This window comes from Talpa occidentalis, unplaced genomic scaffold, assembly GCF_014898055.3.
Source record: "Talpa occidentalis isolate TD23 unplaced genomic scaffold, MPIMG_talOcc4v2.1, whole genome shotgun sequence".
Classification (NCBI taxonomy): domain Eukaryota; kingdom Metazoa; phylum Chordata; class Mammalia; order Eulipotyphla; family Talpidae; genus Talpa; species Talpa occidentalis.
In genome coordinates, this window is record NW_026555331.1 from 88,501,995 (window position 1) to 88,528,070 (window position 26,076).

General features: G+C 34.7%; 1 protein-coding gene across 2 annotated transcripts; it reads left to right on the forward strand.

Moving 5' to 3' along the window:
• The first annotated feature begins 369 nt into the window (after nucleotides 1–369).
• MIOS (meiosis regulator for oocyte development) lies at nucleotides 370–26,076 on the forward strand. Of its 2 annotated transcripts, none has more exons than XM_037508188.2 (12): nucleotides 370–451; nucleotides 1,450–1,533; nucleotides 6,810–8,150; nucleotides 8,481–8,579; nucleotides 10,298–10,552; nucleotides 12,518–12,687; nucleotides 14,856–14,921; nucleotides 15,529–15,687; nucleotides 19,787–19,939; nucleotides 21,131–21,335; nucleotides 22,940–23,069; nucleotides 24,158–26,076. In XM_037508188.2, the coding sequence occupies exons 3-12, from the start codon at nucleotides 6,857–6,859 to the stop codon at nucleotides 24,252–24,254; spliced, it is 2,628 nt and encodes an 875-aa protein (XP_037364085.1). In that variant the 5' UTR covers nucleotides 370–451; nucleotides 1,450–1,533; nucleotides 6,810–6,856; the 3' UTR covers nucleotides 24,255–26,076. The 2 variants fall into 2 exon arrangements, with proteins under 2 accessions (XP_037364085.1, XP_037364081.1); XM_037508184.2 differs by having other exon boundaries at nucleotides 370–447.

The following is a 26,076-nucleotide window of genomic DNA, read 5'->3' on the forward strand; positions in this document are numbered from 1 at the left end:
TGATGATCCGCAGTACATTTTAATTGAAAATTTAATTTGGTCAAATGCGCTAACGGGTGTGGCATGCATGAAATCGACAGCTCGTGGACGAGGAGCCACGCGGGCCAGAGCAAGGGCTTCGCCGGGAGGCCGAGGGGCGGGGCCCGCAGGGGCGGGGCCGGCGCGCGGGGCGGAAGGCGGGGCCTCCGGGCTGTGGCCCCGCCCCGGGGCGGTGCGCCTCGCGGGCCAGCGAAGGCGGGGCTCGCGCGCGGGGAAGTCCTCTGACCAGGCCGAGGCGCGACCGCGCGTCCCCGAAGCGCGGCGGTGGGGTCGTGGACCCCGGCCCGGTGGCCCAGGTCACTGGCCGCGCAGTCGCGGCCGCCATTTTGCCTGCGTCCCGGCTCCCGCGTCGGGAGGGGCGGCGACCGGGCCGGAAGCGGCTGAGCGGCGGCCACGCTGCCACCTCAGGTCGGTGAGTGCGGCCGGTTCGCGTCTCCACGCTCCCGACTGGGACTCGCGGCTTCGGCGCCGCCGTGAGGAAGCCGGGAAAGCCCAGCCGAGAGGCCCGAGCGGGGGCGGGCCCGGGGTCTCCTGCGAGCCGAGGCGCAGGGTGCGGGGAGCCGCGTCGCGCCCGGCCGGGTAACCGCGCGGGGCCGGCCGGGCCTCTGCGGGAGCCGCGAAACTGCGGGCGACTCCTGGGCGCTCGGGGGCCACCTCCGGGGCGCTGGGCCGCGCCGCAGCCTCCCTGCCGGCCAGTTTTTGAGGAACCGTGCCCTCTGCTCGAACGAGAAGCTCAGCCAGGTGTCTGGAGCGTGGGAGTCGCCCTCAGAATGCTGGTTTACCCGGAACAGCAGCAAGCCCTGCCCCAGTTGTACCCTATAAAATACTTAAAGGGCTTGTCACCCGGTTAGCTCTCTTCTCCGCATGTACGGGAAATGAACATCCCTTGAGAAGTTGAATAATGCCTCTTGCATAGTCCACGAGATTGCTGATTTGCTTAGCAAATGACTGGCGTTGCCGACCTTTTGTAGAAATATTTTAAAGGAAATCTGGATATATTCAGTTCATCCTGAAGATGATAGTGGTGGAAATTTCTTGAAACTGCTAGAAACTGCTACTGTTGTTATTTGCCATAGCAAGAAAAGTGGACAACAGAAAGGCTGTGAAAGGACGATTGGATACCCTGTATCCTTAGTGCTATAGCTCTTCACTGTCCATTAGTAGGGTTGAAGTGTGCTACTGTAAATCTCAAATACACACTGTATTTCGAAGACTTGGTACCCGCCCCCCCCCAATTAAAATTAAAAGTTTTACAATGGTTACATATTGAAAGTTATTTTTTTACGTGTTAGATTAAATATATTTAATGTTAAATTCGAGTTCATCTATTTTTACTTGTATAATGTGTCTACTAATATTTTTTAAATAACATGGCTCACATTACATTTCTGTTGGATGATGCCATTATAGGTGTTCTGGTGAAGAACACAGAATTGACATGGCTTTCCTTTGCTCAGAAACCATTGATGGAAGGTGAGCACGTTAAACCCAAAGGTGAGGATCTAAATATAAATTGTAATTACTGCAAACCTGCATTTTCCATTGCTTTTTTTCATTGTCTTTAGCATTTGAAAATAGTAACTTTGAAGGCTGTTTAAAGGAATGTAATGATGTTAATATCTGTGTGATGTGAAGAATTCATTTGATTGTCAAAACTTTGTGAGAGAAAAGATCCTATCTCCATCATGCCATCTTGAAGTATTAATGTATTGTTAGGGTTTAGCTAGCGAGTTGCCAGACATTTTCTGATCCAGGTTCCATTTTTTTGGCTCTCCACCACATTCCCAGTTATCTGTACTCATGAGCCAGAATCTTTCTATAGTGTGTGTTGGATGGTGAACAAAGACATTTCTTAAGAGGGTGATTATAGATGTGTCTCTCTATACAAGACCAACTTTATGGTATGAAATCTGTGCTGTTTAAAGAACCCTGCATTTAGAATGAGTGGCACTAGATTTAATGCCCTTCTGTCATTGTCTTAACTTTTGAACAAGGTTCTCTATGTTTTCATTTTGCATTGGGTACTGCAAGTTATTTAGCTAATCCTTTGTGCAGTAATCTAGGATGGGATTTGGGAGATGTTGAACAGGAACCAAAGTCTCATCTTCACTTTACTCCAGCCCGATGTGAGAGGGTTTTGCTTCTGACTCTCAGGTTCTATAATCTGTATGAGTTACTGTAATCAGATTTTGTGGAAGGTAATATAAATATTTTAAATGCATAACATTAAAAGAAATGTTGAAGATTCTCCATTGAGTCTGTAAACAAATGGTTTATTTTTTTTTTTATTTTATTTTTTTTTTTTTAAAGATTTATTTATTTATTCATACAAGCACTGGGTACAGTCAGAAGCAGGGGAGAGAGAGAGAATTCACCAGAGCCAGAGCGGGGAACAGAACAGGCAGAAGGACCAAGTACACTGCTGAGGGGAGCAGCGGGCGGCAGGAGAGGTCTGCGCGCCATGTGGGACCCTCCTCCGGTGGCCGGGGAGCAGCTGGGGATCGAACCGGCGCTGCAGAGGCTGCGGGCAGCTTCGTAACCCAGCACTCAACCGCTGCGCCACCAGGGGAGGCCCAAATGGTTTTTTAAATAACAGTAACAATCTATGGCTTATATGATGGATATTTCTATATGGTACCAAGTTTTGTTACCTTAGATAATTGGTGTAAAGAGTCTAGTTACAGGATGGAAGCCTAGATTAAAAAGTATGCTTTTTAAGCATTTGTGTTTTTTATCTGTTTTTTTAATATTATAAACGGATGGGGTTATTAGGAAAAGGAGAAAGAGAGAGGGACCTGCATAGTCGCGGATGGGCAGGAGAGCTGCCAGCATGTCTTTTTTGTGAGTTGGGAAGATGGACCAGATCTCAGGATACCTCTAATGAACGTACCTCCCTGTGAGGCCTTGAGTGTGGATCCTTACTTGATAGTATCTGTTCCTTCTCTTTGTTGGCTTAGCTTCCTATTATTTGAGGTGCTTCTCTTCCTCATTCTTAAATTTTAAAATTCTCTTTAAGATTGGACATAACTTCATCAGTGGAAAGCAAGCTTTATTGGAACACTGTTATTAGTCAGCTTGGGTTGCCAATACAAAATACCATAGAGTAAGTGGCTCAAACAGTAGAAATTTATTTTCTCACTATTCTGGAGGCTGGAAGCGTGAGATCAAAGTGCAAACATTGTCTGGTTTTGATGAGGGCTCCCTGCCTGGCTTGCAGACAGCTTTATCTTTTGATTGTATCCTCACACAGTGGGGAGAGTCTGGTATGTGTTCTACTTATAAGGGTACCAGTTCAGGACTTTATAATCTCATTTAACCTCAGTCACTTCCTTTTTTAAAAAATGTGTTATCTCCAGTACCAGGAGGATTAGCATTTGAACCTATGAAATTTGGGAAGCAGAGGTCACAAGTCCATAGCATCAGGAACCTTAGCTATCTGTTCCTTAATGTGTTCCCAGCATTTAGGACAGTATCTCGAACATAGAAGATGCCCAGTGCATATTTACAGAATGAATGAAACACATTGTATTAGAGTAGTTCTCTTTTAGGTTGTTACTTTGGGCTCTTACCCATTTCTTGAACCTGTAATGACAGTAGGCCCTTTGCTCTGGATTGGAGCCAGCTTTATGAAGGAGGGTAGAAGATGGAAACATGATGAGGTTGGCAGAATTTGGAGATAGCAGTGTGAAAAATATCAAATGAAGCATTTAACAAATACTTATTAAGTATTTACTAAGTGCCTAGCATTGTGTTGGGCACTAGAGATCCAACAGAGACCAAAAGTTAGTTTACCTTTTCTTATGGAGCTTATCATTTGGTAGGAGAGTTAAAGGGAGTGATTCAAAGGAAAAGAATACTTTTTGATGAGAGTATATATCTAAGTAACCTGAGTCAGTCTGAGTAGGGGATTGATGATGGTTGATGTCCTAGTTCAACAGGTGTTAACTTGACCAGGAAGAAAGGGAAGAATGTTGGGATCAGCGAGAACAGCTTTTGCACAGATGTCAGTTGGGAGTAGTGATATATTCTAGGAATTGAAAAGAATGACAGTGTAACTAGAATAATGTTGGCAAAGGAGAATAGTGTACCTTGAGACTGGAGCAGTAGTTAGAGGCCAAAGCATTTTAGAATTTTGTAGATTATATTGAGGATTTGAAACTATTCTAAGAGCCATTGTAAACTATTAGATTTTCAGCAGGAGTTGTATAATCAAGTTAAGTTTATGTTTTTTAAAAAAATCACTGAGAAAATACATAAAGATGAGTTTAATAAGGGCCAAAGTGGAAAGATGAATGAAATAATTGCTGAACTAGTGCTTACATGCCAGATATACTATGTACCTTAATTTATTGCACTCATTCTGCAGAGCTGTGAGACTTGGGTGCCTGAATAGATGAAAGTAGATGATAAATAATTGGGTTCATCTAGGGTTGAAAAAAAGGGCAACCCACACTGGCAGGGAAATGAAGGAATTGAGGGTGATAGTAAGAATATAATGTAAATAATTGGGGCCTCCCTGATGGTGCAAGGGGTTAAGACGCAACCTGTGAAGCTATTTGCAGCCATTGCTGCACAAGTTTGATCCCTGGCTAGGGAGGTGACCCACATGGTGCAGGAAACCTCTCCTCATTCGCCCGCTGCTCCCCTCAGCAGTGTATTTCACTCAGTCTGCCTGTTCTGCTCCCCACTTTGTCTCTGGTGAATCTTCTCACCCTCCGCACCTCTGGCCTGTACCCCAGTTCTTGTATGCATAAATAAATAAATCTTTAAGAAAATATATAATGGAAATAATTGATGTTAGACTTTAGAACTGTTAAGGAAATAAAGCTAGTATAAGAATCTTTGAGGTTTTCCCTGCCATCTAAATTTTAAAAGTTTATGAAATTCTGTATTGATAATTGCTGATGGAAACTTTACAAGATCAAAAAATAAAGGAAGTATGTTTAATTTGAATTTGGTCAGCATTAGGAGTCTATGCAAAATTCTATAATTGGTATAAGGGAAAGGGAGATGAATGAGCCATAACTTTACCCTCTAAGAACCAAAATAAGTTTGTATAAGTATCAGTTGCCATGAAGATTATAAGTGTTACTGTTCATTTTGAATCCAGACTAATTTCAAGCTTTTAGCCAGACTTGGTTAGAAACAGACATTTTAATTTTTGTAGGTAGCTTTTATTATTGAAACACCATTTCTAAAATAACTTTTGTGCTTAGCTGCTAATATTTACCTTTTCAAATATCCCATTTCAACTTACTCAAAGTTTATAGAATTGGAGACAGAATCTCTGAAGGTCATTTAATTGTTTCACAAAGTGGGGTATATGTACCATGCTTGCAAACAGGATGATTTTAGGTAAAGTACAATCAAGCATGTTTAATAGTTACATATTAAATAGTTGCTAGAAAAAAATATAGGTAAAACACAAGCATGTTTAATATTTATCTTTTTAACATGTGTTGTATAATTAGCATTTTGTACCAATGATTCATGGATTTTATGATGAGATTGAAGTAGATTTTCAAGTACTAAAAATGAGTCAATGTAAACAAAATATTAAAAAGCAGTGTATTTAATATTTTTTAAGGGCCAGCACAGAAAGAAAAATAAAAATAGCTGAACCAGTGTGCATGGGAGTGACTGAAGTTGGGAACAGTAATTGAAACCAACTCTTATGTTACATAGTTGATAAAACAAAAGAGCCCCCAAAACAAAGGCAGTTTCAAGATATATAGCTAGTAGATGTCAGAGCTAGGAATAGAATTCAACTCTGCTGAATACATTCCAGTGTTTAGTCTGCCTTATAGGGCTTTGTCCTATTGAAAATTGAGGAAGAGACCCTCTGTCTTACTATGGGCATTGTAACTGAAATCTCCAATGTCCATAGGGTAGCCATGTGTGGCATTTATATTAAAATTAAATAAAATTTAAATTTTGCATTATTCACATTTCTAGTGCTTATTATTCAACATATATCTAGTAGCTACTATGTTGAAAAGTACAGGTATAGAATATTTCTATCATTGTAGAAAGTTCTGTTGGATAGTGTTCCTCTAAAGTATTGCATAGGAACATAATTTCATAATTCTATGTTTATCCCCTTCAAAGAGATGATACTTATTAATCTGCTCACCACACTGAAATTACTTTATATTTTAGCCCTGGAGTTAAGTTAAAGGTATAATAACAGTGTAATTAAGCTAATTGATCATGGGAAATAAAGCCAAAATTGAGTCCTCAGATTCCTACCAGCTCATCTATTAATAAGTATTGTTGAATGGGATATTACTGAGCAATCAAAAAAGACAAACTCATGCCAAGTGCTGCAACGTGGATGGAACTGGAGGGGATTACACTAGCCTAAATAAGTCAGAAGGAAAAAAGATAAATACTGGATGCTCTCACTTATATGTGGAATATAGAGAAACCAAACAAAGGTCAAGAAAAAGTTAAAACTAGGAAGCTGACCATAGATCTAAGGCATATAGCAAGGGATGAGCAGGGAAGGGGGTCAAAAGGGAGGAAAGGACACAATAATATTGTCATGGTTCACGGGTGATAAGGTGGCAGGAGCACTGTGGGGACTACAATGATGTAAGAAAAAAAATAATAAAAAGGAAAAAATATATTGTTGAATTCACAGAAATTAAACACATATAAATGTTTTGGAAAATAGGGTACTTGTATAGAAAATTTTCTAACTTTCTGAATAGTTTATTCAATTTAGAATTGTATTTGTTGACATTTTTTAACTTTTTATTTTTAAACAGTTATCAATGAATGGACCTGACTGGATGCTTTGAGCACATCAGTAAATATGAGCGGTACCAAACCTGACATACTGTGGGCACCACACCAGGTTGATAGATTTGTTGTCTGTGACTCAGAACTGAGCCTTTATCATGTGGAATCTACTGTGAATTCAGAACTCAAAGCTGGATCTTTACGTTTATCTGAAGACTCTTCAGCTACATTACTATCAATAAATTCAGATACACCCTATATGAAATGTGTTGCATGGTATCTCAATTATGATCCTGAATGTCTCCTAGCAGTTGGACAAGCAAATGGTCGAGTCGTACTTACAAGTCTTGGTCAAGATCATAATTCAAAGTTCAAAGATTTGATAGGAAAAGAATTTGTTCCAAAACATGCACGACAATGCAATACCCTTGCATGGAATCCATTGGATAGTAACTGGCTTGCTGCTGGTCTAGATAAACATAGAGCTGATTTTTCAGTTCTGATTTGGGATATTTGCAGCAAATATACTCCTGATATAGTTCCCATGGAGAAAGTGAGACTGTCAGCAGGTGAAACTGAAACAACATTGTTAGTAACAAAGCCACTTTATGAATTAGGGCAGAATGATGCATGTCTCTCTCTTTGTTGGCTTCCTCGCGACCAGAAACTTCTCCTTGCAGGTATGCATCGTAATCTAGCCATATTTGACCTTCGGAATACAAGCCAAAAGATGTTTGTGAATACAAAAGCTGTTCAGGGGGTGACAGTTGACCCATATTTCCACGATCGTGTTGCTTCCTTCTATGAAGGTCAGGTTGCAATATGGGATCTTAGGAAATTTGAGAAGCCAGTTTTGACTTTGACTGAGCAGCCAAAGCCCTTGATAAAAGTAGCCTGGTGTCCAACTAGGACTGGCTTGCTTGCTACTTTAACAAGGGATAGTAATATTATTAGATTATATGATATGCAGCACACACCCACTCCCATAGGGGATGAAACTGAACCCACAATAATTGAAAGAAGTGTGCAACCTTGTGACAATTACATTGCTTCCTTTGCGTGGCATCCAACAAGTCAAAATCGAATGATAGTTGTAACTCCCAACCGAACAATGTCTGACTTCACTGTTTTTGAAAGGATATCTCTAGCCTGGAGTCCAATTACATCTCTAATGTGGGCTTGTGGTCGTCATTTGTATGAATGTGCAGAAGAAGAAAATGACAATTCTTTAGAAAAAGATATAGCAACGAAGATGCGCCTTAGGGCTTTATCAAGGTATGGACTTGATACAGAACAGGTGTGGAGAAATCACATTTTAGCTGGAAATGAAGATCCACAGCTCAAGTCTCTCTGGTATACTCTGCACTATATCCTTTGCTTTGTGATTTTTTTTTGAGATAGGTAGAAGTGATCTTAGAGTTTGCTTTTGGTCAGTCTGTCAATATGCTGAATGTCTTATATAGAACTGCAAGTTACATAATATGAAAATTACAAAGTAAAATTGTTTAAAACTTGATTGTGTAGGAGAAAGAAAATTACATCTCTACAATAGAATAATACCAGTGTATTTTTTTTTTTAACCAATGTATTTTATTTCACACTGATGCTTACTATGAATTGGCTCTAAATGCACACACATTTATCTTTAAAATATTTTATTATGCTTCATTAATAGTATTTCCTATGCATTTAAATACTTATGAAGCAGTATACAGAAGACATGGATCAGAAATCTCCAGGCAACAAAGGAGCATTGGTTTATGCAGGAATTAAATCAATTGTGAAATCATCTTTGGGTAAGTAAATTCTATTTTATTTTCTGCAATGTGTTTATAATTTTTGTAGTCTTATTTTTTTCCTATAAAATTTCATTTTTTCAGGATAATGTACATAAATATTCTTTTTATTTCTGATTAGATATTTTAATAAATATTTTTGAGTTTAATGAGTTAAATTATTCATTATTGATTTTATATCTAAGATCCTATTTCAAGGGAGTCTTTATTCTTTTCCATGTTGACATACTAAATCTATTTATCATTCACTGTTACTTCTTTTTAATAACTGCTTTGAAAGGTAAATCATATGACTTATAGGATCTTGGTTGTTAGTTTGAAGTTTGTCATAGTATTTTCCCTTTTTGTAGACTCAAATAGATTTCTAATAGAGACCCCTTTTTATTTTGTGGCCTAAATACTTTCGTTTAGCTATCTGATGACAGGGTTTATAAAACTATGACATTGAGTATGGCCTTATCTAAATGAAAATTACCTAAAATAGTCCTTGTTGAATGAATGTATGAGTTAATGTAGGATTGGAGTTGGTATTTACTGACAAAATGGTAACCTCAATTCTACAGTTTTATTTCTCAGGTTTAGTTTTATCTCTTCCTTTGTTTTGCTTCTTCATATAACATATATGAGTGAAATCACCCAGTATTTGTTTTCTTCCTTCTGACTAATTTCTCTAAGAACAATCCCTTCTAGTTCCATCCATGTTGTTGCACATGGCAAGATTTAATCTTTTATTTATAGCTGATCATTATTTCACTGTGTATATATAATTCTATATAACTGTAGAATTCTGTGATATTGGACATTCTTGCTACCTAATTTACTTTATTATGAAAAATCTTGTTAATATAGCCAGATAATTATGTAATGACATTTTTGATGTTAAAATTTCCTAGAACATTTATGATTTTGAGTTGTAATTAATAGTCCTTAACATGCATCTTTGTTTTACCTTTATTTGGCACTAAGTATCATCCTTAGTGAAATCATCCTGCCATTAGGATCAGCTGCCTTGATTGCAGTCTAAATAAAGCTGTAAGAATTATTTAGATTTCTTATGAATAAAGAATGAGAATCAAAGATCTCCTGATTTATTGAGGGGATAAAACTGTTCAGACCATTCTCATTATATGTTAGCTTTAGTACTTAGACTTTCAAAATACCTTACTGTTTATGATCTCAGTTTTTCATATGAATGTATGCATACATACATACATAGAAGGAGAAATAGAAGTGAAGGAAAGAAAAGAGTGAGCATTATTAATCTCAAACCCTGGGGATATTTTTGAGTAATGCAGAGAAGATACTTGCTCTTTTAGGAATTGGAGAATAGATAAGAATGAAAAACAAATTAATAAATAAAATATAGGAGCTTAATTTAATACAAAGGGAAATAGAGGGAACACTGGTAGTTAGATAATAACAGGTGACACCCTATTTTAGATTAGGTGGTCAAGGAGACTTCTCTGAAGCAATGACTCAGTCCATCAACCACTCACTCTTATTTCACTATGATAAGATTTATGATGATTTAAGAAACTGTTGTATTTAGTAATAGGTAAAATATGTTTTAATTGTGGCATATTTTATTTTTATGTTAATTATGGGTGAAAAGTTAAATATTAACCTGATATTGAAGTCATTTTCTGTAAAACTGACTTCCAAGTATATTTCAAAAAGCAATAAAGAATCAATTAATACAAAAGTGTTTTTCTTTTTAGGAATGGTGGAAACCAGCAGACATAATTGGAGTGGGTTGGATAAGCAAACTGACATTCAGAATTTAAATGAAGAGAGAATCTTAGCTTTACAGCTTTGTGGGTGGATAAAGAAAGGAACAGATGTAGATGTGGGGCCATTTTTGAACTCCCTTGTACAAGAAGGAGAATGGGAGAGAGCTGCTGCTGTGGCTTTGTTCAACTTGGATATCCGGCGAGCAATCCAAATCTTAAATGAAGGGGCGTCTTCAGAAAAAGGTATGAAGTTAAATTCTTAGACACTGGCATGCCAGTTCATAAATTCCTTTAAAGAAAGATGATGCTAATTTTCAAAAACTCTGATCAGTATTTTTATGTGAATTCTAAGCAAGAAAAATTAGCAAAGTTATTATGTTTATAAGCATAAATATTAGTACATTCCTTTTGTTTATGCTTCAGTTTATGTCTGTAAAAAAGAAAATATACCTGTTATTTTCATACTATTATAAGGAATACTCAATTGTTTTCATTTTCAGTATGTCTTTTTCAAAAAATTGTTCACCTACATTCTAAAATGATTTTTCTTGGAGATTAGGATTATGTCAGCTTGCAAGCATTTTGATGGCAAACATTTGAGTGTATTTTATTTATACTTTTTGATGATTATTGATTGACTTTTATGGAACGCTGAGTAAATCATGCATTGATCTGCAAAAATGCTTCTACTTGACTTTGATAATTTCAACTTAGTGTCCAATTAATATTTTTTTAAAAAGAAGAAATAATAAAATGTGATAAACAAATTTATTTTTTCTTATCAGGAATATTTCAATTGAAAATACCTAAGGCGTATATAACTAAATTTTTAAATACTTCACAAATTATTTCTGAGTATTCAGAATACTTAATTCTTATTTGCTGCTTCATTATGATATTATTATGGTTCTGTTGTATCATAGAGAAAAATATAAAATTAATTTATTTGTAGTCTAAAATTTGAAAAGCAAATGTTTTGACCAAATTGGCTGGTTTTCCTTCACTTTTGCTGTGAATTGTCTTCTCCTTTTGAGAGTACAATAGAAAATATGTGGTGGTGAAAAAAAGAATTGATATTTAAAGTCAGTTTAATTATAATTTGCTCTAACCTAGTGCATGATGTTTTCTTGTCATGCGCACCTAGAAAACTTGGTGTAAAATTTAAACACCCATACAAACACTAGGGGAGAAGTATTTTTCCAGTGATTTCAGTAACTTGGTTAAGAACTGAAGGAAATGTTACTCCAAGTCAAATATTCTTTGGGAATAAATTGTTCTAAGCAGAATTTAAAGAAAATATTCCTTTCTGTTTAATGTTAAATGACTTGAAATCTAATTTAATTGATTAGGCAGAGGAAGCAAGCACAAAGTAATTGAGGAATGACCAGGCTATTAAGAACAGAAAGTAGGAAATTCTGTTTTGTTTGAATGGGAAAAAAAAAATGATTCTGATTAAGAAACAGAGCAAGAGAACTTCTATAATAAAATAGAGAAAATAGTTAAGAGTAAAAGTTAAACATGAATTTAGTTTTATCTTTTGAATCTAAACTTATGTCAAAAGGTTAGCTAACCAAGTGCTGTCAGGGTAGCAGCTTACCAGTAGCTAAAAACAGGTGCTTAAAAACTTTTGGTAACAATGCTTTGTTGCAAATGCATCCAACTACAATTCTGTAGTAAATCTGATAGTCTTTTGTCCTAGAATAAAAACTGTATTATAATAAGAATGCTGAATATTGGCTTTCAGTACTTTGCAGTTAAATCATATGTAAGTATGGGCATGATTTAGGAGTAGGAAAACAAAATGATACTGAAAATTGCTGTCCTGGGTTACTAGTAGCATTTTACTGTCAATGCTTTGAAATATTTCAATATAAATTAGCTTGTTGATAAAACTGGCAGAATTCTGATAGAATTTGCTTCCTTTAGTTCCAGTACCATACTGTATAGGAACCTTCCTGGAATGAGAACTTAAAAACTAGAACATGTGCTAGTCCTGTAAAGGGTTTGCAATATGGGCAGAAGTTTCATGAGAATGGGGATTATTGCTTGTGGTCCTTGCCACATTTTCCAGGCTGAGTCAAAACCTTTTGGTTGTGGCTTATTTGGGGGTAACACTCACCCTCTGATCTTTATTGATGGTTTAAGAACTGTGAAAGAAGATATTAAGCTTTTGATTACATTGATCAACTAACTGTTTTTAATACATAGGTGATCTGAATCTCAATGTGGTAGCAATGGCTTTATCAGGTTATACAGATGAGAAGAACTCCCTTTGGAGAGAAATGTGCAGCACTCTACGATTACAGTTAAACAATCCCTATCTGTGTGTCATGTTTGCATTTCTAACAAGTGAAACAGGATCTTATGATGGAGTTTTGGTAAGCTCATTTCTGCCTCAGAGGACTTTCTTTAATACTGTTTTTTTTAACCTAACTTTGTTAAAATGCTCAAATGTCTGTAACATGAAGTATTGTTGTATTTTCATGTGTATCATTCAGAATAAAATATCTCAAACTTTTTTTTTGAATAGCTTTTCTTGAATGTAATTCCAACCTAGAATTTGTTAGGTAATAAGCAAAATGAGCTCAGTTTCTAAAAATAGTTTTCTTAATATGATATATAGACATGGGGGGAATAGATTTTTCCTTTATTGCAAGATCTAAGCACTAGGATTCTGGAACTACATAAACAGAAATTCTATTTTGAAATAAAAGTTTTGAAAAGTATGTGTGTGTTTGTGTGCATGTGTATTTTTTGTGTGTTGTTTTTGCTTAAGTTAACCAATATGGATGGTCAGTTATGGTCAGGATGACCATCTATCTTGTATGAGTTAGCATTGGTCATTTTTAGACATGTTCCAGTTTGGAAGATCAGTTATATGGTCATATTACCTGTAGTGAACTATTTCATTTTTTTCATTACTTGTTCTTTTCATTGTTTTTTCTCTCTTGCTTTAATCTTCTATAATCATATCACCAAATAGACGCTTCATTACAGATTGAGGAAAGAGAATAAAATGATTTGATATTTGCTTATTAGTTTCAGTTATTGTGTTTTAAGTTAATATCACAACTTTCTTTCCATTGTTGTTAGGCTCCTTTTTGATAATAAAAAGAGCTTCCTAGGGCCTCCCTGGTGGTGCAGCGGGTTGAGCGCTGTGCTGTGAAGCTGTCCGCAGCCTCTGCAGTGTGGGTTCAATCCCGGCCGGCCGGTGAGAATCCCACATGGTGCGGCAGACCTTTCCTGTCGTGCCCGCTGCTCCCCTCATCAATATATTTCGGTTGTCTGCCTGTTCTGCTCCCTGCTATGTCTCTGGTGAATCCTCTCACCCTCCTACACCTCTGGCCTGTACCCTAGCTCTTGTATATAAATAAATAAATCTTTAAAAAAAAAAGAGAGCTTCCTAATATGGAACTTATTTCTATGTCTGCTATTTCTTTTAAATAGACATTCCTTGGACATTGGATTTAAATGTCAGTCCCTAAGAATTTGTAAAAACATGTTTTGAGATAGTTTAATGAAAACTTCGATGTTAGTAGTATCTGTTTTGGCAATTTCTTAGTTTATTCATGTCCATTACTTTTAATAAATTATGATTGATGTTTTCTAACCATTTCAAATTAGTATCCAAGAATGCATTTTCTATCATTTTTACTGTCATTACTCTTCTTTGTTAAGCAGAACTTTAAATTTTTCTTCTTGAAGAAATAAAGTGATCACATTCAGGAAGTTGTAGAGAATAATGCAGACTAGAAGTGAATTGTTCAGATTTTAAGTTGATAGGGAAGTGTATTATTTAAATATTACATTTCTGTATTTTAAATTAAGTGAGCTGATATAAATGCCCTTCTTTTCATATGCCTAATTTTGGACTATTATATAAGGGATGTTTTGAATACAAAGTTTACATTTTTAAGCTGTTTCAAGAGTAGATCGAATTATGCTCCATATATATTATTATAGGTAATGGTACTCTTTACAGTAATCTAGTGAAAAGTACAGAATGGAGAAATCAGTGTGTCCAGTGTTTATAAACCTTATTTATAAGGTTTGTTTCCTATTTTAGCTAATTGTATTTAGAACATGTATTGGTATTCTTTCTAAATTCTATACTAGATATCCACAGTGGTATATTCACTGGTCATTTACATATTTCTTAGACTTACTGATTAACTTAGCAACTAAAGATTTCTTTATGTTCCCCACATGTTCCCCACATCATACATGTTCCATGTATGATGGAAGGAATACACGGTGTCTTAAATTTAATAAACTGTACATCTTATATTTTAAACTGGAACTTTTTAAAACTGAACTGGTCATTATTTAAGAGGTAAATATTTATAAGGATAATCATCTTAGCACTGAGTTTCCTGAGAGTTACCTTAAGAAAGGTGTCTTAGGTGATCAATTACTACCATTATATATACAATAACTTATTAATACATTTGAAAACAAAATTTACATATTAGGTATATAAAATACTTAGTCTTCAAAAATTAAGATCTCACAGCACCTACAAGTAACTTGCTTTTTTTTTCTTCAGTATGAGAATAAAGTTGCAGTACGTGACAGAGTGGCATTTGCTTGTAAATTCCTTAGTGATAATCAGGTAAGAACTGGTTTAATTCCATGTTTGAAGTGATTACTATTTATAGTCACTGAATCAAACTAATTTTTATGTATAAGTATGTACGAGATTTATATATATACACACACACACACACACACATATGTGGAGAGAGAGAAATGCATATAAACAACTGGTAATATAATATGTTAAGTACAATAAAAATTAGAAAGTGCTAGAATATAGAGGAATCTTACTTAGAGCATGAGGTAAGATAAAGTTTGGGAAGACCACACAAGAGATAATTATTTTTGATAATGTTGAAGTTCCCTTCCCATTCAAAGTCTATGATTCTATTATGTCTTTTAGCAGACATAAAAACTTAGCATAATAATGAGGAGAGTTCTCTTTAAAGTAGTAAACCCGCTATAGTTTTTTTTTTAATAAAATAGTTATTAAAACATTTTAAATGATCATTGATGGTACATCATAATTTATAACAGATGCATACTTCCTAGATATAATGATCACAAGGACTTTTGTTTTAAAGTGTTTTCCATTAACAAAATTCTTCAAAGTAGGGAAGTTTTGAAGTACAAAATGTATAGAGAAACTGATTGCTTCGGAAAAATCACTTTGAATTTTCCAGTTAAATAGATACATTGAAAAGTTGACCAATGAAATGAAGGAAGCTGGAAATTTGGAAGGAATACTGCTTACAGGCCTTACTAAAGATGGAGTGGACTTAATGGAGAGTTACGTGGATAGAACTGGAGATGTCCAAACAGCAAGTTACTGCATGTTACAGGTTAGTTCAATGTGGTGGCAGCTTAAAGAAAAAACAGGCTTAACCACCTCCTGTAATTTTTTCCCTCATTGAATGGGTTCTTTGCAAGATGTTTAACTTTGTATCTTTAGAAGGCATTTAGGATCTTTATAAGACTAACTTTTATCTAATCACTTGACCTGCAGAAGACTTATTCTCTATGGCTCTTGGGTTAGTTTTTTCCTTTCCCTTTGAGAAATGTCAGTCTTGAATGTGTGTAAAGTTCAAGTGGAGCTGAGAAACCTCTCTGCACTTTCTCCAGTTGACAGAATTACCTGTTCTATAGAAGAGATCCCCTTTCCCTGACCTGAATTACTGTTTCACTTGAATTGCAAAAGACAAGTTCCATGGAAGAAAAGGTGCTTTTCTATAACATGATGCAGCATTTTTCTTACTGAAATTAGATTACTTTTGTTCAATCAAATTTTCTTGCTGAAATGAGATTATACTTGTTAAATCAAAGTTATATGACTCCAAATTGCAAATAGATTGGTGACCTCCTAACATATTTACAAAATATATTTAAAATGCAGGCAGTAAATAATTGAATCTTGCTTTTAAAAAATCCAGTCTTTTAATTGTAACATTTCCATTTATTTTTATAAGGTCAAGGTTAAATCTACCATCTTGCTATTTGTTTTCCATTTTGTTTTTCCTTTTTGTTTCACTTCTCCTTTTCTGCCTTCTTTTGGGCTAGTTGAATATTATATCAGAGATTCACTTTATTTTATCTATTGTCTTTTTAGCTTTTCTCCCTTTTTTTTTTTGGAAGTGGAAAATTTAAATTTATTTATTGAGGTAACAATAAATATGATTCACAGGTATAGGTTCACATGTCTTCAGATATATGTTGCCACACACTATACCCACCAACAAGGTACCCGTTATCTTTTCAAAAAATGTCTGTGCTAGGTTTAAGAGTGTGCATCTGCAATTCAATAATATACATCCATAATTCATCATTCAGCCTTTTACCTCCTTAAACTTCATACATAACATGTTTTCTATTTCAGCCTTTCTCCTTTTTAAATCACACTTGATGCTGCTTTTTGCTCCAAAGTTCATATTTCACAAATGTTAGAACAATTGTAACATTTAGTTTTATGTAAATCCAATTACGCATCCATTTCCTCTGACTGTTGTCATATATTTTATTTCTACATATGTTAGAAGTTCTAATTTACAGTGTTAATATTTTGCTTTGACTAGAAAATTGCTTTTTATTTAAAATACAAGATGAATAAAAATGTGTGTTCACTTGTTTATTTACCCCTTCCTAGTACTGATTATTCCTTCTAGTATACCCAAATTTCATCTGATATCATTGTTTTTTGATCTTTCTCTTTAGCATTTCTTATAGTACAGATTTAACAGGGACAGATTCTCAGCCTAATTTTAACTAAAATTCACTCTTGTTTTTCTTTTTTTAAGATTTATTCATTCATGCATACAAGAACCGGGGTACAGGCCAGACATACAGGAGGGTGAGAGGATTCACCAGAGACAGAGTGGGGAACAGAACAGGCAGACTGACTGAAATACACTGCTGAGGGGAGCAGCGGGCACAACAGGAGAGGTCTGCCGCACTATGTGGCTATCTCCCTGACTGGCAGGGATCTAACCCGCGATACAGAAGCTGTGGACAGCTTCACAGCACTGTGCTCAACCACCTGTGTCACCAGGGGATGCTCCACTCTTGTTTTTCTTAAAACACTTTAAAGATAATTGTTTCATTGTCTCGATTTCCATTAGTTCTGATGAGGACTCAATCAGCTGTTCTTATCCTTCCTTATAATGATTTGTTTGTCCTTGAGCTGCTTTCTTTTTGATTTTCAGTAGTTTAACCTTGACAGCTGTCATTCTTTTTATCCTGCTTGTGATCTGTTAAGCTCTTGCATGTGCAAGTCAGTATTTTTCATCAGGTTTGGGAAATTTTCAGGCGATATTGATTTTTTTTGCTTCAGTCTCATTCACTTTTCCTTCTTGGACTCTTACTACATATATATACTAAACCATTTGATATTCTCTCACCGGTTCCTGAGTTGCTCTGTTAATTTATCTTTTATCTTTTTTCTGTTTTTCTGGTTGGAAAATTCTGTTGATTTGTTGAGTTTTTTAAATTTTTTATTTATATATTTTTTACATCATTGTTCATTTGATTTGTTTATTGACTTTTCTATTACCTATTTGGCATTACATTTTCCAGGGAATTCTAAATTTTAGTTGTAATTTTTTAATTCTAGACTCTCAATATTTTAATAGTTTGTTTTCCAGTTCAGATCCTTAACTGTTTTGCAGTTAAGATCCTTAGCAAATCCTTATCTATTCATAATTAAAATACTATTGTATTTTCCTTTTAGTCTTTGAACATATATCTAACTCCATTAACATGTGGGCTATTTTGATTTAGTTTCTACTGACTCCCTGTTTCTTTGACTTTGAACCACATTTACTTTGGTCAGACTTATCTCTAAATTGTTTTCTCTGCAGATTTTGTCAGAGCTTGATTTTAGGTTTTATTGGGGCAGATCTAGAGAAGACTAACCAAACATGAACTGATCAACTTCTTTCTTAGTTTATTCTTACTGCTATGGTAGGGAAAAGAGTGAGACATGAATGTATTTTTCTCTCAATTTTCTTTTTAAACCAGGGATTATAGTCTACTACTTAGTTCTTGATAACTGGTCATAAATAATATTTATGGCCAGATATCTATTTTTTAAAGAAATGAAATTGTCGTTTAAGAGTTCTTCACATATTCTTATAGATAAGTTTAACTTTGTTTATTGAAAATAATGCCAATTAATAGGCTAAAAATAATGCTCTTTCTGTCTTGAGGGAATGTCTAAAGACAGATTGTCTTTAATAACTGTTATCTATTTCTTCCTTTTTTCAGTACAATGCATGCTGATTTCTCTCTAACATTTTGCTTTTCTATCTGGCCCCCCAAATGGAAGTGAGAAAACTGGGCTTCAAATTGATGCCCTTATCATTTATTGGAGTTAGAGATTTTTCTCTGCTTTCTTCAATATATGAAGATAAGGCATATATCCTGGATATGGCTGAAAGCATTCTGTGAAAGCCCAACACAAGCATAGGTGAAATGTGCACTGTCACCATTTCTAGGGAAAATACAGCTTTATGAAATGTCTTACTGGCAAGAAATAGAAGTTCTTAATGAGAAGAAATCTAAAGTAAATCGAAGGAAAATAAGTTGTTGCTTCTCACTGTGACCTAGGGGCAAAAGAATAAGAACATTTTGGTTTTACTTCTTTTTATTCTAAAATGTTTAGGGTGATAAATACATGTTTTCATTGAGGGCAAGAGAGAGAATACTTTTAATTTTCAGATAATGTGTATACACAAATAGTCTCTCAAGTCACAGTGCATTACTAGATGCAAAGAACTAGGTTCAGGATTTTTTTTTTAATGTGATTGAGTAATTTTGGTGTGTATTTAGACTACTAGATTAGTGAACCTATGGGTTTTAATTATTGATACAAAGAATAATTATATCACTTTTGGGTGCATTCAACCAGAAATATGAATTGTTTACTCTTGGCTCCCTAAGTTTAAATAAGAGATAAAGAATTATAATTCCCTGGTGGTATAATGATACATATATTATGTAGTTATATTATTAGTAGACACCAGACTGAAATAAACTAATGGCTGTTACATTCAGTATTCAATTAGGAGCTAACTTTTGGTAAAAAGGATGCCTTATTTTTTCAGATATATACTCAACAAGTTACTTTTATTTATTTATTTTTAAAGATTGATTTATTTATTTATATAAGCACTGGGTACAGTCAGAAGCTTAGGAGGGTGATAGAATTCACCAGAGCCAGAGCAGGGAACAGAACAGGCAAAGTGACGAAATACACTGCTGAGGGGAGCAGCGGGTGCAGCAGCAGAGGTCTGTCGCACCATGTGGGTCTGTCGCACTGGTGGCCAGGGATTGAACCGGTGCTGCAGAGGCTGCGGGCAGCTTCGCAGCCCAACTCAACAAGTTACTTTTAATTCTCTGATTTAGCCAGGACATTTTAAACAACTGAAATAATTCATGTATTCTTTTTAGGGCTCTCCTTTAGATGTTCTTAAAGATGAGCGAGTTCAATACTGGATTGAGAATTATAGAAATTTATTAGATGCCTGGAGGTTTTGGCACAAACGTGCTGAATTTGATATTCACAGGAGTAAATTGGATCCCAGTTCCAAGCCTTTAGCACAGGTTAGTACACTGTTTTGGAATCAAATCGTACCATGTACCTATTAGTCCAGCCAAAAAGAAAATGAAGTATATGCATGTTACATTAGGATACATTTAGAATTAAGTTTAATAAATTTTTATTAGCTCATTTGTATACTTTATATTGAATTTCCATTGATGTCTTTATGTATCCTAGACAGGCACTTAGTGCCTGACCTTCCTCTTTTTTGGTCCTGCCATTTCCTAAGAATCATATTAGTGGCTTGAGCTTTAGTTTGAAATTAAGCACAGTACAACAGACCTACAAGATCTTATTCAAACCTCAGTCAACCCTAAAGCTGTCAGAGGTTTTCTAGTACATTCCAGACCCTTTCAGAATCTAAACTATATGATCTTATAATTCCATTTATGTATTAAGTTTTTCTGCCTGCTTTTATATGTAAGAAGGCAGTATTTGCTTTTTTCTTTTATAGTGTATACAATTTAGTTACAAATGAAACTTTTTTTCCCTTTATAGCATTAGTTTAAAAACTGTATGATCACTTACTACGTAAAACATATGATATGAGATCACTGGCTTAGTTCAGACATTAACTAGCAGGTTTATTCTCAATGTGAGCACTGGATGGTGCTGTTTTCTTATTTTAGAAAAGACATTGTATTTGAAACAACCAAAGTATCAGTAAAACTGCATTACATAATTGTTACTAATATATATGATAGATGTTTAAGAGCATAGGAGTTCAGTGTAAAAGCAGTCAGTAGTTCCTGTTGTTTTTTAAGTTTTAACTATTTAACATGGTTTTATCCTTAAGTTTTTTTTTGTCTTAGGACCCAAATGTATTTTTTACAAGAAAATTTTGTTCAGGAGATAATATTGCAATTTTGTATTAGAAGTCATAATGGGGTATTTTGTAATTTCCCAGTGTGAACTCTGGGGATCTAATATCTAATCTAATATTTCGAAGTTTTCTATAGATATCAGCGGCATTAGGAACAATGTAAAGGTAACTAAAGAAAGGTAACACAAAGTACTTGAAATAATGTAACTGGAAAGTAGATGTTTTAAATGAGAGCTAGTTACACTTGGCAGATAAGATATTTTGTGACATAAAATTTGAAAATATTACAAAGTAACTTCTTAGGATCAAACTGAGTTTTTGATAATTCCATTATGAGTTGTATTTATTCCTCATTTCATTTGTTTTATAGGTGTTTGTGAGTTGCAATTTCTGTGGTAAATCTATCTCCTATAGCTGTTCAACTGTGCCTCACCAGGGCAGAGGTTTTAGTCAGTATGGTGTCAGTGGCTCACCAACCAAATCTAAAGTCACGAGTTGCCCTGGCTGTCGAAAACCCCTTCCACGATGTGCACTTTGCCTCATTAATATGGGAACACCTGTTTCTAGCTGTCCTGGTATGACATCATTTTATAATATACTTTTCTAAGCTGAAAATTTTCCTACATAATTGAAATAATGTTAATAAAGGACATAATTGAAATAATGTAATTTAAAGACATGAATGAGCTGATGTGCTGGCTTGAAGGTTTTTGTGCCCTCTAATTTATACAAACTGTACAATGAAAATAAAATCTATATCCATGATCCAGGCAATCACACAAATGCCAGCTAATGTAAAATTCATGAAAAAGAGTTTAAGTATTAAATAACTTTATAAATTAGACCATATTTTTATCCCTACTTCTGCTAAGAGGAGTTCCCTCAAAACTAATATGTAAAAGCCAGTGTGCCTTCATCTGTTAACAAATACCGTGTATGTACAAAGAGCTTTTGATAGTCTCAAAACACTTTCATACTTCCTCTTACTTCATCTTCAAAATCTACCTGTGAAATACACAGAAAACATATTAACCTAGAAGTCAGGTCCCTTTACTTCAAGATTTTGGTGCTGCTTCTGCTATATTTATTAGTTATTTAGTAAATAAATAAATTGTATATGTGTGTGTACATACATGCATATATAATGGTTAGATATTACACTTATTGTTTACTGTTTATAGTAAACAAAAAAATTTGCAAACACAGAAAAACCTCAAGTAGATAATTAGATATAGTGTATATAATGAATCATTTATATAAAAATAATTTAGCTATTTCCATAACTTGATAGTGTGAAAAAAATTTTAATTCAAAACATTTGAGTATTTGGCACACAAGTATAATGAATAATGAACTGGGTATGGTGTCAGAATGCCTGTTTTATTTTATTTTACTTATGGTTTTTATATTTGTTCAGATGGGAGATTAACCTCCAATTTTCCTTTTTTTTTGAAGATTTATTTATTCATGCATACAAGAACCAGGGTACAGGCCAGATGCGTGGGAGGGTGAGAGGATTCACCAGAGACAGAGCGGGGAACAGAACAGGGAGATCTACTGAAATACACTGCTGAGGGGAGCAGCAGGCGAGACAGGAGAGGTCTGTCGCACCATGTGGGCTTCTCCCTGGCAGGCCGGGAATTGAACCCGTGCTACAGAGGCTGCGGACAGCTTCACAGCTGCGCTCAACTGCCTGCGCAATCGGGAAGCCCCAATTTTCCTTTTCATATCTTTGGCTTTGTTAACAATTGTATAAACCTCATGAAGTACATTTTGAAATTTCCCCTCTCTCCAGTCTTTGAAAGAGTTTATAAACAGGTAAATTACCTATCCCTTCAATGTTTGGTAGAATATATCCGCAAACTGAGTCTGGTGTTTTTTTTGTTTTTTTTTTTTGTGGAAAGATTTTAAACTGCTGGTTTCTTCTCCAAAATTTTCAATTAAGATTGCTTTATAGTGTTGATAATATATATTTTTTATTTTTATTAGCTATTAAAAGTGTTGGGAAATTCCTGCATTTATTCAGTATTTTTTTCAATTTAAACTAGATCCTGGCAATAAACTTGTTACTTCAATATGATGTGATTTGTGTTTTGACATAGTTTTAGAAATATCTTTTAAGAAACTTGTAATAAAATACAGTGATGTAATGAAGATGATTATTTTCTTTAACCCATAGGAGGATCCAAATCAGATGAAAAAGTAGACTTGAGCAAGGACAAAAAATTAGCTCAGTTTAACAACTGGTTTACATGGTGTCACAACTGCAGGCATGGTGGGCATGCTGGACATATGCTTAGTTGGTTCAGGTAATCTGCACATTCTTTAATAGGCTTGGAGTTAAAGGAGATAAAATATATGGCCTATTAAGTAGCTCAGGTCTATGTAGACAGAGGATGAATTTCTTCTTTATTGTCAACTTGAGTTAACAAATGTTATATTAACATTCTATCTGTGATATCCTATATAATTTTAAGCTACAACATTAATATTTTTAAAAGATGGTCAAATATTATTATGGTTAGTGTTTGAAGTTTTATTTAAGTTTATTTTTTAGAGGAGGGGATATATCTACCTTTTTTTTTTTTTTTTTAAACAACTGTCCTATATACACTTGACCCTTCAACAATACTGGGATTGGGGTGCTGACCCTTGCACAGTTAAAGTTTACATATAACTTTTGATTCCCCCCAAACTTAGTTATGGTTATCCTTTGGTATCCTCAGAGGATCGGTTTTAAGACAGTCTCTTACCCAATTCCAAAGTCTGTGGATGTTCAAATCCTCTATTTTCGGCCTTTCTCATCCTTAGGTTCTGACATCTGCAATTGTTGAATTGTAGAATGCAGAATCCAGAGACAGAAAAATAATACTTTTATAAGTGTGGATACATGCTGTTTAAGCCCATGTTGTTGAGGGTCAACTATATAATATACATTATAAGTTATAGAGTACCTATGAAACCAGTACATTAGCTATCTTCTCAGTAGGCTTGTTTTGTAACTTAATTAAGCATTTCATGCAATGGAGAGCCTGAAGACCATGTTTAACTTTTACTTTGAATTGTGTCAGTGGCTTTATGCTCCTGTCATTATAACTTTCACATGTTGGCTTTAATTTAAACTCTGAGCACATCCTATCACCTTCATATCTGTGAATGAGATATCTTGTTATATATTTAGAAAGTAAGCTGTTCATTTTTCAGTCTCTCTTTTTCCCCAAATCCAGTTTGGCAATCATTTCTAATTTAATGCTTTTTGTATTTGGGTGTTAATTTATGTATTTTTTTTTCAAATGACATTTTGATAAATTGTATTATAGATACAGATAGGTATATAAATAAATGTGCATGTGTATGTATAATTTAGATTTTTAACTGTTACTTTACCTGTTTTCAGGGACCACGCAGAGTGTCCCGTGTCTGCTTGTACGTGTAAATGTATGCAGTTGGATACAACAGGGAATCTGGTACCTGCAGAGACTATCCAGCCGTAAAATGTTCCACTTAAAGAGAAACTTTCAAGTGTGGAGCTTTCTAATAGATGTCCTTCATAATTCAAAAACATACCTCAGAACAAGTCACTCATGACTTCACTGTAATGGGAAAATAAATCATTCTATCAAATCAGCAATTTGATGTTTGAGTGAATTTGATGTGCTTCACAGAGACAAATGCTGCTGAAATGAGCAGCAGAGTGTGGGCATGAATTCTGTTAAGTCGAAAAGTTGGTTTTGGAAGACTTTCTTGGGTTTTGTTGAAATTATGCATATTGTGCAAGCAGAATTTCTGGAACCAAGAAAAGACCTTGAACCTATATCTTCCAAGCTGAAACTGGATATCTTTCAATAAAAGCTGTATACTTTTAAAATACAATAAAGTGACCGGCTCAATGATTCAGATGATAGCTTAAGATTATTCCATGTTTAGATCCCTTTCAGATGAAATGCAAACTATGGAATTTTACTTTGAGTATCAGAGCCCCTGTGCTATATTGGAGAGTAAATTTTACCAATGTATGATTGATACATATTTTTAAAGAGCCTTTTTCATTTTACACTTCCATTTTAAAAACAAATCTTTTGGCACAGACCATAATTGTCTTCCTATAAAAGCCAAAATTGAAAATGTATCTTACAAAATTTTCTCTTCTGGAGAGAAAAATATGTATTATTTCAGGTGAACATGTTATAAAATTCTCAGTGTCAACCTTGGCTTTCTAATGTCATGATTTGTCTTCAAAGATTTTTTTTCCTATTTATTCATCCTCTTATACTTATCTGGGAGCATTTTATTGAACACAAAGTCTATGCAAGATTGTGTATGACCAATCATTCAGTATAATTTATTTCAGTATGTCCTACTGTCAAATTCCCTCCTTTTTTGAAATTCTGTTTTTTTTCCAAGTAGACTGAGATGCTGGAGGAATAGGGATCACTTTGGGTATAGTTTTGCTTTAAATGTAAGTTTTTAAAAGTAAATATTTGGGTGCATTTAGTGACTTAATTTTGAACATTTTTTTTTTAGTCCCCTTTTCATAGCTAGATAAATGGAAAAATACAAAGGATTTGTAGTATGCATTTCAACTACATATGCAGAGGACTGAACTGCATGTCACAGTTGAAGCTATATTCATAGATAAAAAGTAAGCCTAAAATGTAATTATTTGATAGATTTTGGAGAAAGAAATAATTTCAGAAGCTTTCATGTAAGCAGTTTTATCTGATGAAACTCAGATCTATTACATTAGTTTAAGGTGTGACCTAAATACAGAACATAAGTGATTAAAAATTATTTTTTTCTTTGAGGTGTGATAACAGGCCCTTTTCTAAGAAAACATTGCATATTTACTCTAAATGTTAACCTACATGACAATCTTTGAAAGAATTGGAAATGGTATTTTTTAGTAAGTTTTTCCAGTCTTTTATCTGATTTCATTTTACTAAAGTATAACTTTTACCTTTAATACTGCTTCAATTGAAGTGTTACTTTTCAATTTACTATGTCCTGAATATTAAAAGTTAGCTTTCAGTAATGTTAAATTATAAACATTTTCATTTCCCCTTAGCTAAAGTGAGATAAAGTTAATTAAATTTATATTTAGAATAAGGTTATTTCTAAAATATTTATAATTTTTGGAGTTATAAGACATATAAAAGTCTATTATGTAAATAATGTGTTTGTAATCATATCAAGTGACTTTTTAAGATTGTTTATGCTTAATGTGTGAAGCCCAGATACTCATATGTCTATTACTTTTATTTTGCATTTCCATGTTTGTGGACCATAAAATAGATTGAAATTATTTTTCTGTTTTTA